Here is a 20361-nt window from a genome sequence, read left to right on the forward strand (position 1 = left end):
CATGCACAATAAAAACAATTGCCTTCTGCATTTTTTTTCCCTCCATTGTACCGAACCGTCGTCTCAACCGAGGTATGAACTGAACCGTGACTTCTGTGTACCGTTCCACCCCTAACGTGAACAGAAAATTACATTGCCTATACAGGCTGATACATTGAGATTTATCAGCCTACGTTAAGTAACAGCGACAGCAATAATTTATTTTACACAATTATTATGGTTAAACTTTCCAAATTAATCTGCGGTTCACATGCATTCCAAATCGTGAGTGTTGATCCGTACGTACCACGGATCAACACTACATCACACCACTACTGCACACCCAACCTGCTCCGGAACATGTTTGAGATAGTCTCACATTGCCAGATGAGAAAGGTCTGGCTGCACCACAGATGCATTCTATAATAGGAGAAGAAAAAAATTCTCTGGGATGTTTGCACTTGTTGAACCAATCAATTGTCTTGGGCTAAGCTCCGAACGCAGTGACGGTGGCTCTGTTAAATAGTCTCGGGAAGGAACGTGTTTTGTGATGTTTTGTCTAACTACTATTAAAAACCCAGAGATATTTAGTTAACAGTCCTTTAAGGCAAACTAAAGCAACATGGAATTGCAATAGTAAAATGTCCAAATATACAATAATAATTGTTAATTTGTATTCCAGACATAAAACCGGTTGTTGTTGTTGTTGTTGTTAAAGAAGAGCAGCAAGAGTGTAGCTCCAGTGTGGACCAGCAGGAGCCAGAGCCCCCCCCACACATTAAAGAGGAACAGGAGGAACTGTGGAGCAGTGAGGAGGGAGAGCAGCTTCAAGGTATGGACGAGTTATGAAAACGGCAGTAGATGTTATAGAAATGGATAAATGTTGTGCTTAGGGACCGTCTGAAACATTGAAAAAACACTGAAAAGAGATACAAAATTATTTTCAAAAATAGGCATATGCTTATTTTTTAAAAGTGCTGTAGTACAACTAGCAAGAGACAAGTTATAATTGAGGTAAGTTTGGAGAAACTACCTTATTTAATCATTAAATTAATAAATATTTTTGTATCTCTTTTCGGTGTTGTAGTTTGTAGACGGTCCCTAAGCACTCTTCTTGCCGTCTGAACACCGGAGCTGAATTAGCACAACATTTATGCATTTCATTCACATCTACTGCAGTCAGATTCACTGTGTTCACTCGGAAGGAATCACTTCACACAGGTATGCACTTGTAATGACATTTCGAACATGTTTTGAGGCTAAAAGCACGTTTAAAACTTGCCTAGTTTCAATCTCCTGGGTGCTAACGCTAGCAGGAGGATAACATGGTGTAGGCAACACCGATTGTTTTCGTTTTTCTCGCTACTGACAGCACTCCAAATTTACAAACAACAGAGCTACGTGTTGAAATCGACCGGAATTCTCCTTAAGTAATGGAATTACTAAAATCCTTGAAATTTATGGAAATGTCACGAAATTAGTAAAATAATTGAAGGTTTTTAAAAAGTCATGGAATTAGTAAAATCCTTCAATGTTTTGGAAAAATGATGAACGAGTCATGAAATTACTTAAAAGATTTGGGAAAGTTTAGAAATGTCATGGAATTACCAAAATTCTTGAAAGTTTTTTGGAAAAGTCACGAAATTAGTAAAATTATTGAAGGTTTTGGTAAGTCAGGTAACTTCAGGTGTGACCCTGGGTTTTAAGGGTTCCAACAGTGGTTCAGTTGTTACCTGGGTACAATTAGCAATATCCTATGTTTTGGAAAAGTTATGAAAAAGTCATGGCCTTACTAAAATCCTTGAAGGTTTTGGAAAGTGTTTTTAAAAGTCATGGAATTACATGACTTTTAAAAACACTTTGCAAAACCTTCAAGGATTTGGTTAATGAGGTAACTTCAGGTATGGCCCTGGGTTACGACAGTGGTTAATTGGTTACCTGGGTACTTATGCTACCTGGTTACCTGGGTACTTATGCTGCACACCTAATCTTCTCAAGAGCTACAGGTTATGTACGAGATACTCCTGCATTGCCAGACGAGTAAGGCCTGGCTACACCACAGATGCATTATATTTTAGGAGTAAAGTAACACTCTGGGTTGTTTTCATTTCTTTAAACCAATCAAATCTTGGGCAGCGCTAAGCTCTGGACTCAGCGACGGTTGCTCTGCTAAATAGTCTTGGGAAGGAACTTGTTTTGGTGGAACATGTTTTGTTCAAACTACTACTAAATACCCAAATATATTTAGTTAACAGTAGACAAACGCAACATGACATTGTGGAAGTAAAATGTCCAAATATACAATAACAATTGTTAATTTGTATTCCAGACATAAAACGGATTGTTGTTAAAGAAGAACAGCAGGAGTGTAGCTCCAGTGTGGACCAGCAGGAGCCAGAGCCCCCCCCACACATTAAAGAGGAACAGGAGGAACTGTGGAGCAGTCAGGAGGGAGAGCAGCTTCAAGGGCTGGAGGAGGCTGATATCACCAAGTTCCCATTCACTCCTGTCCCTGTGAAGAGTGAAGATGATGAAGAGGAAGGTAGGAACAACGTGGACGCTGTTATTTAACCTTTGTGTTGTCCTCCGGGGTAAAAATTTAAAGTGAACTCTTTTTTTATACATTATTTCTGAAATTTTTGTCACTTTTTTTTCTGCGCTTTATCTAACTACCACCGGATTCACCACTAACATTGAAATTAAATTTCTGATGTCGAAACTTTGAAAAAGGGTCAAATTTGACCCAAGGACAACAGCAGGGTTAACCGGTTTTTAGGGGGAAAATGGAAACAATCTGCAAAAGTCAAGAGCATAAAAGTTCAAGAGAAGCTGGTTTATTTTAAGAGTAGAAAACACGACTGAACAGTTTCTGAAGGATCTAGCACGGAAAATGTCTAACTAGTTGTTATAACTTTCATTTTATGTTGCATTACGTTACAGTTGGCTACCGCTGACCCACAAATATTTTTTTCTTCTTCTTTTATCTCACTTGAACAGGGCTTCATCAGAGACAAACTGAACACATGAAAAGAGAAGCTGATGGAGAGGACTGTGGAGGACCAGAACCAGCCAGGAACTCACATCCTCATCCACTTTTACAACCAGAGACTGATGATAGTGTCGATAGCGATTTCTGGAAGGAGAGCAGAAAACGTCCGACATGTTTGAACTCTCTGGAACGTGAGGAAGTTCCGGTCAGTGCAGACAAAGAAAAAAATTCAAGATGTAAGAAAACATTCAGCTGCTCTGAGTGTGGGAAAAGATTTGGCCGCAAGACGCGCCTAAATAGACACATGAAATGTCACACAGGAGAGAAACCTTTCAGCTGCTCAGTTTGTAAAAAATCTTTTTCAGAGAATGGAAGTTTACAGAAACACATGCGAGTCCACACAGGAGAGAAACCATTCAGCTGCTCAGTTTGTAAGAGACATTTTGCATGGAAAGGACATTTTCAGAGTCACATGAGAATTCACACCGGGGAGAAACCTTACAGCTGCTCATTCTGTTATAGAGCTTTCCGTGAAAGTGGGAATCTTAAGAGACACATGGCCCTCCACACAGGAGAGAAAAAATACGCCTGCAGATTTTGTGATGAAAAATTCACCTGGCCTCAACAGCTCAAAATCCATCAGTGTGTTTGTCGACAGACTGGAGACTCTTCTGATCCTGAGACTGATGACAGTGCTGATTGGAAGGAGACCAGAGAACCTCAGTCAGCTTTAAACTCTCTGAAACATGATTCAAGATGTAAGAAAACATTCAGTTGCTCTGAGTGTGGGAAATCATTTGGCACCAACGCACATCTGAAGAGACACGCGATAACTCATACAGGAGAGAAAGCGTTCAGCTGCTCTGATTGTGGGAGAAGATTTGGCCGTAAGGCACATCTGCAAGAACACATGATGACTCACACAGGGGAGAAACCATTCAGCTGCTCAGTTTGTGAGAAATCTTTTGTATGGAGAGGACGTTTGTTGAAACACATGAGCATCCACACAGGAGAGAAGCCTTTTAGCTGCTCTGAGTGTGATAAAGCTTTCGCCTTAAATGGACACCTGAAGAGACACATGATGACTCACACAGGAGAAAAACCTTTCAGCTGCTCAGAGTGCGGAAAAAGCTTTATCCAGAGGGCACAACTGACACAACACATTACAGTTCACACAGGGGAGAAAAATTACAGCTGCAGCGTTTGTGATAAAACATTTGCCTGGGCTTCACAGATCAAAAGACATAAATGTGTCGGTCGTCAGTCGTCACAGCTTCATCAGAGTCAAACTGAGGAGAGCAGAGAGGCAGAGCCTCCAGCCAGCAGAGACCCGGGCTGCATCTCATAACCCTTACCTGATAGCTCCTCGACTCCTCGGTCCTCGGCTGAACCAGAAGTTGTTCCGTCCCTCCTCAGTGAAGGCCGTCTCAAAGCTCTTATTTCTGCCCCGAGGAGCGAGCATCAAGGAGGGATCATCGAGGAGCTATAGGCGAGGAAACACGAGAGCAGCCTTCCTGGAATCCGTGCAGCTGAAGGAGTTGCTAACTCCGCCCAAACAGCCGACGTATTCATGTGACGCTTCAGAGGAAAGGACGTCTCATCTCCCTTGATTTCCTCGCGTCTCTCCCGTGGCTCCTCGGTGGGAGGGACTAAGACGCGAGGAAGGGAGACAAGTGGATGAGTCGAGGAGGCAATTTAAGGGCTATGAGATGCAACCCTGGACTACGAAGCAAGTTCAACATCCGCATGATATCGTCGCGTTGTCACGCTTCACTAGGGCTGGGTACCGAATTCAATACTTTTTAGGCACCGACAGAATTGCGTCCTTAGTATCGAGTATCGAAAGATGCCTCGTCAGTCAATACCCAACTCCAATACCTAAGGAGAAAATCTCATCATCGTCAAGGAGCCAATCAGCATGCTTCTACCAAGATCTTATGTTTGTAATTGGCTGTTTAACGTTACATGTCATAGAGGCACACAGGAAAAACTCTACGTTACGCAGAGACGGTAATAAGAGAGAACTCACGTAGTAGGAGCTGAAAAATAAGTCATAAGATTTGTGCCGTAATGTGTAACGTTGCAATTTCTTTTTGTTCTACAAAATTGGTATCAAAAAAGGTATTGTTCAGGAACCCGGTATCAAAGTCATGGTATTGGTAAAGGTACCGGTATCAAATATTATGGAACGATACCCAGCCCTACGCTTCACTGACCTTTTTGTTACATAAATTTGGTTCAACATTATTTATATTGTGTTATGTGTTCAATAAGTGTATATTCTTCTATAAACCTGGAGTTATTTAACAAATCTACATCTAACTGTGAACTTATGTGTCTGAAGCTTTTCTCATGTCAGCAGACAAGCTAAATATCTTCCAGCGGCATTAAATGAAATGGGGAATCACTGCGGCGAAAAAAATATTGAGGTGCTCTGAGACTGGAGACTCTTCTGACCCTGAGACTGAGGACAGTGCTGATTGGAAGGAGACCAGAGAACCTCAGATTTAAACTCCAGAAATAATAATAATAAATGTGTGAAAAAAGACTGGCAGCAGTACGGTTTAATTCAGTGAGTCACTTCAGTGTTCAATAACCTTAGGGAGCTGACACACACAGCCGATTATCAGCCGTCGGACCGTCTGGCGAGATCCATGACTCGAGTCTGTTCGGCGTGTCCCGTGCCGTCGCCCATCGGAGGAGCCGTCGGCCTGCATTTGGGCCGACCTGACATGTTCAGTCAGAGACAGGGCAGTCGGGACTCACCCGGAAATGGGGAGTGGATGAGCCTCTCAAAATCTGACAAATCTTTTAAACTGACCTTTGTTGATCTGAAATGAAGACCGATTCAGAAACTGCACGGCCTATTTCTCTCTTAAAATGTTTTCAGAAACACGTTTCGGTGAACTATTTTAGTCCAATATGAGATCGTATTCTGAACGAGCCGCCATGACAGTCTGGCTGTGAATTTCTGGAGAAACCAGACCCACGTGACGCGTTCGTCCAATCAGCTGCCGGTTTTCATTTTCTGGGAAACAATCAGACTGTTAATGGAAACAATACAGAGCAGCGCCGCCTGCTGCTATGGAGACGTATTACGTTTTGCACACGCGCAGAGCATACGCTCAAGTCGGCGTCGCCTCCCGGGGACCCGACTGATCAGTCCGACTGCCTTTTCTGCCGATGGTCGGCCGTCTGGTTGGTGTGTAAGCACCTTTAGTGTAAGAGCCATTTTTTGTTTGTTTTGGGTGTAGGACACAAATTGTCCACTGGTGTCACTAGTGTGCTTTTGAGTGATGTCTATTTAGGTAGGAACCTTTCAGCAGGTAGCAGGGGGTGCTGTGAATCGGAGGAGCACAAATAGTTTTTGACCGCATCAAATCGCTACGCACCACAACACACATGTGGATGTGTACATGTTTGTTGATGGAGCTTAATGGACACATGGATTCTTGCACGTACATTCAAAGAACATTGTGATCAATAAATGTCATCATATCAAAACTAACAATGACTATTGGAGTCTATGATTTCAACAGTAAGCCATGAGCGGTGTAAGGTAGAAGAGAGCACGTCAGCTAGTTAACTAGCCATAGACTTGTTTGTTTCAAGTCCATATAGCAGTCCCCTCAGTGGCTTTAAGATTTTAGGATTAGCCATTATACTTAGTAACATAATTTCTCTGGTTATTGTATCGATGCATGTGCTGATATTTTCTGTCAAATGTTTTACTTCAAACAGAAAACTATTTAACATAGGCAGAGACGTTCCAACAACATTTCTTACCTTCGCGATCCCGATACCTGAACTTAAGTATCGACCGATCAGATACCAGTGTGCTGAAAGAATAAATAAATAAATTAAATGTATATATTGTTATTGTTGTACAGCTGTATGCTACTAACCCTGTGTGGATGTGATATGATTGCTATGGTTGTTGTACAGCCTGGCTCATTATTCCTCAACGAGCGGTCCGCCAGCAACACCGGCTGGTCTGGGAGCAGATTTGTTGAAACATGTTTTTAATTTCAAATTCAAAAACAGTATAGGCAACTATCTGAAACTCAATTTTAGCCGCCGAGAGGCTGAGTCGAGGAAGAACTAACTTGCTGACACAGTGATCACGGATCCAACTGTGTTTTGTATATTTGTTTGCATGAAAACAAACAAAGTTCTGCATCCAATACATCCCATAAACTAAATGGTGTCCAAAAGGCATGATAAAAGGCATTAAACAGCATTAGAAAAACAGCCTGGAAATGGCCTGGAAACAGTGGTCAGCAATAATAAGACAGGTGAACAGATAATATTATTATATATAGGTATATTTTAGGTAAAATACTAGAAGTATACACGTGGCTCTCCCAAAACCAACAGCAGATATGTGTTGTGTGTTTCAATTAGGGCTGTCAAACGATTAATTTTTTTTAATCGCGATTAATCACATTTTATCACATGATTAAAATTCTATTATTTTGCATTTCACTAAATAATGTTGATTACTCACTGACGTCCAGTGATCACCGGTTAATGAGACAGCATTTGCAGCTGTTCCAGTGTGGCTGCATTCTCCGTGTCATACAGGCTGTGTATGCGTGAAAACTACTGTCCCCCTCGACGGCAACGGGACAGGTCAGAACATGCCAACTGTAGTACGTCTTTAAGACCTGAGTCCTCTACGATGCTGACAGGTCTGCAGTTAGTTGCCACCCGTTTCACAAGAGCTGTAGTCATTTTTGGGGATTTGGTTTCATCCACAGGTCGGCAAGTAGCACTCTCCAAAATACTGCTTTTCCTGAGTGGGTAGCATGCTAGCGGGTAGCATCAACCAGAGTCACGTTAATTAGCTCGTAGGTGGTAGCTCAAGCTTGACGTGCTTCGGTGATATTTTAATTCGGCTTTACACAATGTGCATGTGGCTTTAGACTTGTCTACGAGCCGTCTGGGAGTTTTGGAAAATAAAAAGAGCCATTCAGAGTTATTGCTGCTGTGTTTCTCCATCATGCTGCAGCAGCAGGATGTGTTAGGAGGAAGTGGCAGCTTGATGATAAGTAACGGTGCGGCAGAGGGTCAAAATAGTCGCCTGTTAGGCACGACGCGAAGCTGAGTGAAGTGTAAAATAAATGAATAAATGCCGACATGCGATTAATGCGATTTAAAAAAAAATAATAAAAATTAACGCGTTATGCTCGGCCCTTAATCGCATCGCGATTAACGCGTTAATGCTGACAGCTCTAATTTCAATATTAAATCAACTCGTAACTCGTAAATTTAAACCTTATTATTTCATATTTTTCTGTGTTGTCAGACTTCAGCACTGAATCCGGACGTTTTGGAACAATGCTTTCAGTTTACATCCCAAATGATCAGCGGGACATTTAAAGTAGCGCTCCTCTATTACGGAGTAATACGCTATTTAACATGATTGCTCAAACTTCTGGAAAAGATGTTGCATTTATTGAAGTAGAAAACAAATCGGTGTGAAAACACCTTGAAATGTGAAATATCATATTTGTCCTGTTTTTCATTCAGAAAACGACAAAATAAAGAGCTTACTTGACAAAACGTAATGTGGAAAATAATCACTTTTCTTGATCAAATTGTTTTGGTCGTCGTTAGGAGCCAAAATCGAAATGGGGGTTCAAATTTGATGAATTGCTCTAAAACCCTGAACTCAAAGGTAAATACGGAGGAACTAAGTTTATGTTGCTGTCAACTGACTGAAGTAGAGCCTGACCGATATATCGGCGGGCCGATATCAGGCATTTTCCAAACTATTGGTATCGACATTTATAATGGCCGATAAATGAATATTTAAAGAATAAAATAAAAACGGACAAAACACCCTTCAACCATCTTCTGAGTGCTGGCGGTGCATAGTTTGTCCACCAGAGGGCGCTCTACGACCTCCCTGTTGGCAACTCTTTGATTATTTTGTCGTTGATTTTTTTTTGTTATTGTATTTTTGTTCAAAGGACTTTAAGTTTCATATCTTAAGTTTGTATTTTTATACATTTTATTTATCAGAACTTTAATATATTTTGATGTTCTGTTGTGACAATAAAACAAACAAGTTTTATTTTTAAACTGCATTATACCATATTATTTTAGTGAGGACTGTTACCATCTGGCTCAAGGCCGGCAACAAAAGGGAGGTCACACTAGAGTTTAGATTCTCGGCCGGAAAATAACGGCCCGAGCCCGACCCGAGGTCCGGTCTGGCTCGCGTCGTTATTTTCCGCCACATCCTCGGGCCGGGCCGGACCCTTGATCAAGCAATTTTTTTTAATCCATTACCTTATTATCCTATTTGGGTGGGGAGAAAGCTATGCCATAATCAGAAATATTATAAATATATATATAGGCTATATAAAAGTAACAAACGTGTACAAAAGTTAGGCTGCAGTTACTAAATGCAGCACTTCATGCGCGGAGTCTCCTCCTCTCGCACGCATCACACCGGGAGCTTGAAGATGTAAAGAAAAAAAGAAAAACAGGAGAATTAACTTTGAGCAAGTGTGGAGGAAAGTCGGAGGTATGGAAGCAGTTTAAACAAGTCGTGGGCAGTGACAACAATATGTTGTTCATCATCATTCAGATCCATTTGCGATCCGTTCCAGTCTAAACAAACAGCAGTTTACAGCTTCGTCCTTGTTGTATTATTCTAAACAGATTTCTGCAGTTCAAACAACTCTGAATTGTAGTTGAGAACGTCAGTTATAACGGCCCACGTATTAAAAAAAGTGTCTGGTTTAAATCGGGTTCGGGCTCATAATTACAGTTAATGTGTCGGGCCGGGCCTCTAGGTCACACACAGATAAATTAGTCAAAAAGTAGTTTATTTAACTAAATAGACTAATAACACAAATTAACTCAACATAAATACAATAGTGGGGTGTGTAAATGTAGTATACATCAGTTGTGTTTGCCATGTGTGGATGAGTGAATGAATGGTGTGATGTGTGTTGTAAGGTGCAACAAACCAAACAAAGAACAAAATGGTGGATGGATGCAGTAGGACCAGCTGAGAGAGTGAGACTCCCAGGAGGGCCGTCTTTGATGCCTTCTGCAAGCCAGGCCCAGATGGCCAGGTACAGACGACCCTCCCAGCTCCACCTCCCCACCCACTCCCAGCACCTGCAGGCTAAGGAGCAGAACGTGACAGGCAGGCAGATTGGGAGGGGTCGTCACAGGACTCATAAATAACTACAAATAAATAATGTTAGGGAAATCTGTTTATGTTTTGTTACACGTTTCTGGATTGTTTTTTAAAAATATATATCGGAATATCAGATTTTTAAATCACCAAATATTTGTATCAATATTTGGGCTCTAAGCTGAAGATGGATCGACAGTTTCAGACAGACGCATGATTTCCTCTCAGCATGAGCAGCATTTCTCTTCGTTGGGAGGCAACCGAGACAAAGAGCGACTCAGCTGTTTGTCATTTAACCCTCGTGTTGTCTTCCCATCGACCGTGCAACTTTGTGTTTTTCTGGGTTGAAATTTTCAACATTTTGTTGTTCTTTTTCTACATTTTTCTCGACATTTTGTTGATTTTATTCAATTTTTTGGGTCATTTTTTTGGCATTTTTGTCAATTTTTTAACAGAATCAGAATCGGAATCAGAAATACTTTAATAATCCCAGGGGGAAATTATTTTTGTTACCATTCCAGGTATACAAACAACATATATTATCCAGACTTTTAACATATATAATAAAAAACAAGAGCGACTCAGCTGTTTGTCATTTAACCCTCGTGTTGTCTTCCCATCGACCGTGCAACTTTGTGTTTTTCTGGGTTGAAATTTTCAACATTTTGTTGTTCTTTTTCTACATTTTTCTCGACATTTTGTTGATTTTATTCAATTTTTTGGGTCATTTTTTTGACAAATTGTGTTTTTCTGGGTTGAAATTTTCAACATTTTGTTCTTTTTCTACATTTTTCTCGACATTTTGTAGATTTTATTCATTTTTTTGGCATTTTTGTCAATTTTTTAACTGAATCAGAATCAGAAATACTTTAATAATCCCAGGGGGAAATTATTTTTGTTTCCATTCCAGGTATACAAACAACATATATTATCCAGACTTTTAACATATATAATAAAAGGAAATATACAGTTATAATAAATAAAATATGAACAAAAGAGAATGAAAGTTAAAAAAGCGAACTAAAAAGCTGGAGCAGGTAACAGGCAGCATGCAGCTTTCGCGCATGCGCACTCAACGCTTTTTCCAATGTATTTTTTCCCATTTTTTTGTCACCTTTTTAAACAGGTTTTTGTCACCTTTGGCGATGTTTTTGCTGGTCACTTTTATCAGCGTTAAAAAACTTAAAAAAAAAAAAAAAAAGAAGCTTTTTCCAACATTTGTCACTTTTTTTTAAAGTTCTTTTGTCATAGTTCTGATATTGAACGTTTGTGTAAATGGGTCAAATTTGACCCGAGGACAACAGGAGGGTTAACCTGGCTGTTCTTTGTAATATAATGTTAACTCTCCTGTCGTCCTCGGCTCCAATCTGATCCATTTTCAAAAAGTTTCTATATCAGAAATTTGGTTTTCTTTCAATCAAATTTGACCCTTGTGTTGTCTTCTATCGACCTGCAACTTTTAGTTTTTCTGAAAATTTAACGTTTAGATCGTCTTTTCAGACGTTTTTGTCACTTTTTCAGATTTTTTTGTCTTTTTTTTTTTTTTTTTTTACATTTTTGTCAATCGTTTTTGAAGTTTTTTCAACATTTTTTACCCCTTTTTTTCAACGTTCTTTTCTCATTTTTTTTTTCAAACGCTATAAATTTAAATAAAACACCCAAATTCAATGAAAGAAGTGAACTGATAATTTATTTTACTTGTGAAGAGTAATGGTTGTATGGAACCATCCACGTTACTTTATTTTTTCTTTGACAATTTGGTTGAAAAAAAAATGAAAAGTGACAAAAATTACTTGGATAAAAATGACAAACGTGTCGACTTGTGTTGTCTCTTCATCAACCATGCAACTTTTTTTTTTTTTTTTTTTCTGGGTCAAAATTTCAAATTAAAAACTTTTTTTGGCGACGTTTTCGTCACTGTTTTTCCCGATGTTTTTGTCACTTTTTGGTCACTTTTTTTTCATTTTTTTTCTCACAAATTTCCGATGTTATTGTCAATATTTTTGTTGATTTTTCTGCACTTTTTTTGATATTTTTGTTGTATTTCATTAGATTATTTCCTGAATTGTTGGTGATGGTAATACTGCTTTTAAATACATAAAAAAAAAAAAAAAAATGTCAGTACCGCCCCTAAAGTACCGGTCCAAGTCTCATCTAGGGGGGTCGGACCCCCCCAGTACCCCCCGTAATTCGAACAGTGTACATGAGCTTCTTTTTATTGGGAAAGTGGTCTAGTAAATAGTTGGAGAAACATCTTTATCTAGTCATAAAAAACATGAATGAACTACTAGAAAGTAGATTATTTTTCCAGAGCTAAACTACGTGGTATCAGACTCGCTGGTAGTGGTGGGCGGATCGATCCAAATATGGATAATATGGATACTAACGTTGGTATTGATATTGATCAACACCAGTGTAATGAGATGGATACTTTAGTTTCAGTTTCTCTCCAGTATGCACCGCTGCGGTTTCATCAGAGAGGCGACCTGGCTGTCTGAGTCTGTGTCAGGCCTCCTGCACACCGGCTGCGTGGCGTGAGCGTGGCGTGAGCGTGGCGTTTCTGTTGCGTGTCAGCTGCGTGGCGTTTTCATGTCTGTGCACACCAGAAACGTGCCTGACGCTGCTGCTGCTAGCCTTGTCTGTACACATGGATGTTTCCCATTGATAAAATTAAATAATAGCGTGTTCTTCAACTTTATTTTGTCAATATTTTGGTGGGAGAGAAGAGGGGGTGATGCCATATAAGATGTTTAAGTTAAAGTTTACCATGATGATTGTGTGTTTACGTGTGAGAGGTTTTATGGCAGGAAATAGTCAAGTAGGATAGGATAGATGTGTGTTTAGGCGGTTAAGAAAAGGTCACGATGAGGAGGAGACAGGGGTTTCTGTCAACCCCCATTCAGAGAATGAACAGACTTCTGCCATCCTGGGGTGCATGAAGCACCCCCCACACCTGCTGGGGACACTGAGGAAGGACTACACCCAGAGAGAATAAAAAGGAGTGGAACTGGGAGGCACGAGGAGGTGTCAGTTGTGTAGCCCGCGTGTAGGCCTGCATGCGTTTGTAAATACTTAAAATACTGTTTCAGTAGAAGTACTTGACTTTATTCTGTCGTCTCAGTGATTCTTCGAGGTTTCTGGTCTTTTGGGTCATTAAGGAATACGCTGGGGGTTAGAATTTAGAGAGATTATTGGAGTCAGATTTTCTGGTCTTTGGGCCTTCCACTTTTTACAATAAATCCCTTACAACACACACACACACACACACACACACACACACACACACACACACACACACACACACACACACACACAAAAGCAGCACAAAACTCTTTCTATGAATAAGTCTTTGTGTTCAGAATGGGTCAGACATCCGTCCCAAGATGCTAAGACTAAAAAAGTCAATTTATGATCTGTTATCTATTATTATTATTATTATTATTAGTAGTAGTAGTAGTAGTAGTATTAGTATATTGTTATTTATTAACTCATCAACGTGTAACATTCTGGATGTTTTATTTTGAAGGACTAGAGAAAGCGGAAGTGACTTTCTTCACTGTGGCTGACTGCAATGGCGTCTCGCTTTTTAGCCTTTAGCTCGTCAACCAGTCTCTTTGTTCTAAAAAAAATGAACGTCCATCAGAGCCTCTGTGTGTCCGGATAAACCCGTCTGAACGGGCGGACGCTGTGCTATTCACCCTATTCATCTCTGAATGTTTGAACTCGGACTCCCGGCAGCTACAAACAAAGCTATTCAACTTAGCTTAGCCTGCTAGCTGGTTAGCAGCACCGCGCTAGTCCGGAGTGACGGAGCAAACCGTGTTTTTGGAGAAGTTTAGTGCGGAGAAAAACGTCCGCGTCGCGGTGTGAAAATGTGTAAAGTCCAGATGCTGAGAGCGTTGGTGGAGCAGCGACTAACTGCGGCTGCTGAAGAGATATTTGGGCTGTTTGAAAGAACGATAGCAGAGTACGAGGAGGAACTTTGTCGTTCAAAAGAGGAGAACGAGCGACAACGGGAGCTACTGGACGCTGTTTACAACCCTCAGCTTCGGCTACACAGAGCAGGTTTGGTCATTAAACCTTCAGTTGATCTTTCTCTCCTTCCTGTCATCTCTTCTCTCAGCAACCATATGACGATAGGACGGATGTAAATAAGCATTTGCTCATAAGATCTATTGTAATCTTTGCTCTTTAACAGCCCTTCGCCAAACCCACCAGACTCCATGTAAATAATCAGTACTTTTATCATCGTAAAACATACTGCATTCAAAGTGGACAGAAACACAATAAAACTACCAAAAGCCGTCTTGGTTCGTCTTTCCACTGTTCCAACAATCACCACTCTGGTTTGGTTGAAATTAACCCTTAATTCACCCATTTACATGTGGAAATATGCTGGCTCTATACACGCTAAAAGTCCTGATTATTTACATGGAGTCTGGTGGAAATATGCTGGCTCTATACACGCTAAAAGTCCTGATTATTTACATGGAGTCTGGTGGAAATATGCTGGCTCTATACACGCTAAAAGTCCTGATTATTTACATGGAGTCTGGTGGAAATATGCTGGCTCTATACACGCTAAAAGTACTGAATATTTACATGGAGTCTGGTGGAAATATGCTGGCTCTATACACGCTAAAAGTACTGATTATTTACATGGAGTCTGGTGGGTTTGGTGACGGTTATTTCGTGGCGGTTTTCTTTTCCCTCCTCCCTCTACGTTACGTTGTTTACGTTCTCTACGTTCTTTACGCAGCCCAGTCTCTGGTTGTATCTCTTTAGTTTGGACTGAGATTCGGTGTCTGTGAAGTCGGTGCCCCCGAGGAACTTTGTTTCAAACATTCAGCACAACAAAATAGGGAGACGCACAGTCAACTTAACAATAAAGAAGTAAGAGGTGTGAGAGAATGTGTAAATATGGTTTTAATAGGTGTGGCAACAATGGCTTCAGGGTGTCTGGTCAGGACACCACTTCAATGTCCAGGTGAGAGTGTGGGAGAAAGGAGATGCAGAGTCCAGGGCTGCGGTTTAGACGGTGTATTCTGTGTGTGTGTGGGTTCTGTAACAACAAAGCACAGCAATACCAGACTGTTTAAAGGATCATTACAGACCAATAGCAAAGGCAAACCTAAGCTAAACATAGCCATCTACAAATAGCATGCAATGAGCTATCAATTAAAGATCAGCAAACACAAAGGCATTCATGTAACCTATATAAATGACAGTCATGAGAATTAGAACGAGCATTTAAACAGAATAAACAACTGAAATATTCAGTGCACGGCATAGAAACAATAGGTATTAGAATGTGAAACACAGTTCAAACAGACTATTACAGGCTAGCAGCTAGCTCTGAATCCCAGCGTTAGCTAACAGAAGGTATGAATGTAATCAGATCAGACTGTGGTTGTACTGGGCAGCTTCCAGTATGAATGTGGAACTGTGTGAATGTGACAGGTTGACGTTGCAAATGAGAAATTGTTCTCAATCGGCTTACCTGGATAAATAAAGGTTAAATAAAAAAATAATGCAAACAGGCGATGAGGTGTGGTTGTTAGGATCAGTGATGTATGAGTGTGTGTGGATGCAGTGAACAGGGTGTGGTGCATGTTGTCAGTAGCTAACAAAGGAATTATCTGCAGGCGGGGTTAAATAGCCTGGGAGGACTGGCCAGGTGCTCCCAGTCTTCTCATTACATCGCCTCAGCCACAAACCTGCAAGTTCACAAGACAGACCCCCAGTACGCATGCACGACAACAAGCTCAGGGCCGTCACGTCTTGTCTTTAAGCTTTTTGAGTGTTATTTCTGATCTGCTCTAGCTTTTCCAACGTTTTAGACACAGATATGGAGATAATAACGGTCCAAAATGATGGGAAAAAGAGACACAAACTGACTGCTGACTGACTGAAATTTTGAAATGTAACATTTTCTTTAAGATGACCCCTAAACCCGCCAAACACACACACACACACACACACACACACACACACACACACACACACACCACTGATCCTAACAACCACACCTCATCGCCTGTTTTCATTATTTTTTTATTTAACCTTTCTTTATCCAGGTAAGCCGATTGAGAACAATTTCTCATTTGCAACGTCAACCTGTCACATTCACACAGTTCCACATTCATACTGGAAGCTGCCCAGTACTACCACAGGTGTGTGTGTGTGTGTGTGTGTGTGTGTGTGTGTGTGTGTGTGTGTGTGTGTGTGTTCAGGAGTTCTTTGGTGTAGGCCTATTAAATTGCTCACTTCCAGTTTAACAAATTAGTTTACTACTTAAAAGTTTCCACAACTTAACGTCATATCAACTCACGACATTAGGCTACAACCGCTAAAAATACTGCACGTTCTAGCTAGCGCTAGTACGTTAAGCTAACATCGATATGTTGCTTGGTGTCGGCTGGGCTTGGTCAGCTGACATTAACAGGATGTCTTTGGCTCAGGTGTTGGATCATAGTTGATGTGCTGTTGTGGTACGCAAGTTCTGCTTTGCAGCACACACGTTGTACCTTGTTTTCTGCCTTTTCCTGGCGGTATCTTGGCTCTCCGCCATCGCGCCAATGAATATTGTGTGCGTCGTTAATAACAGTCTGTGTGAAACAATGACCCTGAGCTGAGCAGGCCGCATAATGCGACTGATTGGAATTAAATTCAATTAAACCAAGCTTCGAGGCAGAGAATTTGTGTCAATTATTTTTTGTAATCGAATTATTGAAATTATTCGTATGACAACGGTGTCCCGTGGTGGGATACTGCTGCAATTTTAAACGTTACATCAAGTAAACTAACAGCAGGAAAACACAAAGCAGAGCCAGACCCTGACCCGCTATCCTCTGACCCGCTATCCTCTGACCGGCTAGTCTATGATTAGCTCGCTTCCGACCTCACGCAACGGGGAGTCGCTAAGTTTGCTAGCGACTTTATTGGTCGTTAACGTTGCTGTTAACGTTACCTGTTAGCTAACGTTAGCCTGTTCAGTAGTAGTTACAGTTAAAGCTATCTAACGGGACAGCAGTCGATGTTTGCGTTAACAGTGAGCGCACTGACGGTTACGTTATAACGTTAAGTTAAGGGTCAAAACGCTGCAAGAGCTCAAATCATGTCACTGACGTTAACACTTCACGTTACTCATGTTCTCTTCTTCATCCTCTGTGGGATAGAAGGCTGCAAAACAGATCTCTCCATCGCATTTATTCCTTGACACCACGCTGCACGTCTCCCTGTGACAGGTGCATCTTGTCCAGCAGCTCCTCCAACTTTTAGAAACAACAGCTAGCAGGGCCGGCCCTAGCTTTTTGGAGGCCCTGCGTAAAACTTGTTTTGCTTTTGCATAGGGCCCCCAAAAAGACCAACTTCTTCTTAGAAAGAACAGTCCAGTTGTTGCCAACTCGGCTATGATGTTTTATTTATGTTAAAGGTCCCTTTGAATTATTCTAACTAATGGTAATGAAGGAAAAACAAGGATTTTAAATCCGGGAAGGTCCACATATATTTCTTGGATGGCTCAGATTGGATTTTCAGGACGGTTCCGGGAGGATTGTGAAAAAAGTGAAGATAGAGCCCTGGTTGTAAGCTAGTTGTATAAACACTACCTTGGCCACAGGTAACGTTATGTTGTAGAAAAGTGGGTGAGTGAACGTAGCTCCGCTGTCAACTTGCTTCGGTGTTTGAATAACGTTAAGTTGGCGGATATTCTCAATCACAATTTTGATCGAAATCGCGATTTGGACTACTGCAATATCCAATTTGCAGGGCGGGGAAATATAGCAATGTTTGTTAAAGGCATGTGGTGCTCCAGCCTACAAATTGTATCCTACAGACCAGTGGTTCTCAAACTTTTTTCAACAATGTACTCCTTTTGAATTGTTTCTTTAAGCCAAGTACCCCCTGACTAGTGCTAATCATTTTTGGTAGAAAAAAAGGTCTATATAAAGAGGAAGAGTACAGCGCTGTCAGCGATAGATTTACTAAACAACAGCCTTGTAACTGAGAAAAACATGTAAATGCTGATGAGAAAAGGAGACAAATACTGGAAAAAAACTTGGAAAACAGATGGTGGAAGGAAGTAGCCTAAGGCAAGAATAGGTCGAAAATAGAAAACAGTGACATAACTTTGAAAAAAGCAAGAAACTTGTAGAAGTTGAAGGACAGTAGAAGGAAGGAAGGCAAGAATAGGTCCAAAGAAGGCGACACAAATGTCACATTTTTGGCAGGAAAAAAAGTCTACATAAAGAGGAACAATGTTCTGGACAACAGCCTTGTAGCTATTAAACATTTTGTTAAATATCTCACGTACCCCCTGCAGTCTTCCAAAGTACCCCTAGGGGTACACGGACCCCCATTTGAGAAACACTGCTACAGACTATAGACTGACACTTAAAAAAGAATGACAGTTACATTTTAGATTGCAGTTTTCTGCTGATATTTTCATTCAACTACCATAATAAAAAATCTCGAGTGTCCATTGCTATTGCGATGACGATAAAAAAAACTATATATTGTGCAGCACTAATTGTTATTGTGTTTATAACGTTGCTCCGTTGCATGCTTGAGGTGACGGGTCTTAACGCTAGCGCGGCCGACAACAACAGTGGCTAAATTATGTCAGATTTTTTTTTTTTTTTAACATTGAAACAGCAGACAGGTCTTTTGGGCACACGTTGTTCTGCTGTATCTCCGTTCTTTCTTCATCTTCTATCTGTCTTCTCTGTTCTTGAATGTGCATTAGCAACCGGAGCCTCTCCCAGCTCAACAGACAAAGCCCGTCTACGGAGAGCCTGTTCACTCCCTATTCAGCCCCATTGTGCCAAATTTGGTTGCAGTTCCACCAGAGTTCCACTGGGGGTGATCACGGTCCAGTGCAAAATGAATGGGACTCTATGGAGCTAGATGGCTAAGTTTGTCTCTTTCGCCTGATTGTCGTTGAGAAATCTCTCAAGATTTGATTGTAGTTTTTGCAAGTTCAACATGGATTATAGGTCGAAAGTTGAATGAACGAGTACTTATGTCCTTTCGATTTCTTACAGGTTGAGTCGACTGATTACGACCAGAGATCCCGTTTGACGGCATCCGAAGCGGAGCCAGGATGTCAGAGTGACTATTTCAGCGTGGTCTTTAAAACATTAGCAAATCTCTTTCTAGCACGTGTATTGACAGGGAGAGTCTAATCTGTCAGCTGTGGTGGTGTTGAAGGCAGGCGTGGTATTGGATGGCGTAGGTTCCTGAGGAGTCCAGGTCTGGAGGTTGAAATGAAGAGCCATGTTGACTGCATTGTCTACAGACCTGTTGGCTCTGTGGAGGAACTGCAGGGGGTCCAGCAGTGGTTTGGTGAGGGATTTTAGGTGAGACAGAACAAGGCGCATAAAAGACTTCATAACCCCAGAGGTCAGGGCGACGGGTCTGTAGTAATTTAGTCCTGTGATCCTTGTTTCCTTGGGGAATGGGATGATGGTGGAGGACTTGGTGCAGGCTGGTACGTGGCATGTCTCCAGTAGGGCTGTCAACAAATACACTAAATTTGAATATATATCTATATAGATATATATATTCGAATAGTAAAAAAAAAACATACATTTGAATATATAAAGTATATTCAAATATTATAAGAGAAAAAAAACCACACTACTGTGGCTGTCTGCCTCGCATGACTGTTCGTGGGCCGCTGCGAAACGTTCAGCTTCCTGTGTGATCGAGGCAGTTGCGGAGGAGCGAGCAAGTGGGCGTGTTGATGACGTTCTATCATGCGGCTGTCACTCCCGGAAGTTAACAAAGCGAGGGCGTGGAGAAGAAGACGGCACAAAGACGCTCTGAAACTGCGGAGACGCTGAGAAAATATCGTCTGACAAATTAATGGAACAGCAAGAGACTCGGTTGTTTATGGTGCAGAGAGAGAGAGAGAGAGAGAGAGAGAGAGAGATTAAACGTTACACAAGTAGGTATGTCTCCCGTTGTGTTGGTTTGCCCTCTTATGCACATAATGCATAATTCCAACGTCATTTTTTGCTAATTTTGACAGCCCCTTGTCTCCAGTGAGGTGTTAAAGATGTCTATGAACAACGGGGACAGCTGAACCAAGCTGTACTTCAGAGTCCGGTCCGGCAGCCTTGCAGGGGTTTAGTTTTCTAAACAGTCTGTTGACTTGTCTTGTCCTGAATAGAGGGGGTTGTGGGGGGGGCAGTCACGAATAGGGTTGGGTACCATTTTCCCATACATGGAATTC

At 41.2% G+C, this 20361-nt stretch overlaps 1 protein-coding gene across 1 annotated transcript in view; it reads left to right on the forward strand.

Annotated features, from left to right (window-relative positions):
- LOC116050064 (gastrula zinc finger protein XlCGF57.1-like) overlaps positions 1-20361 on the forward strand; it is a 34685-nt gene that overhangs the window by 10357 nt on the left and 3967 nt on the right. Inside the window, exons 3-4 of the mRNA XM_031300101.2 lie at positions 2309-2521; positions 2977-3683. Coding sequence (XP_031155961.2) covers positions 2309-2521; positions 2977-3683 — 920 coding nt within the window. The remainder of the gene's footprint in view (positions 1-2308; positions 2522-2976; positions 3684-20361) is intronic.

This window comes from Sander lucioperca, chromosome 16 (assembly GCF_008315115.2).
Source record: "Sander lucioperca isolate FBNREF2018 chromosome 16, SLUC_FBN_1.2, whole genome shotgun sequence".
Classification (NCBI taxonomy): Eukaryota; Metazoa; Chordata; class Actinopteri; order Perciformes; family Percidae; genus Sander; species Sander lucioperca.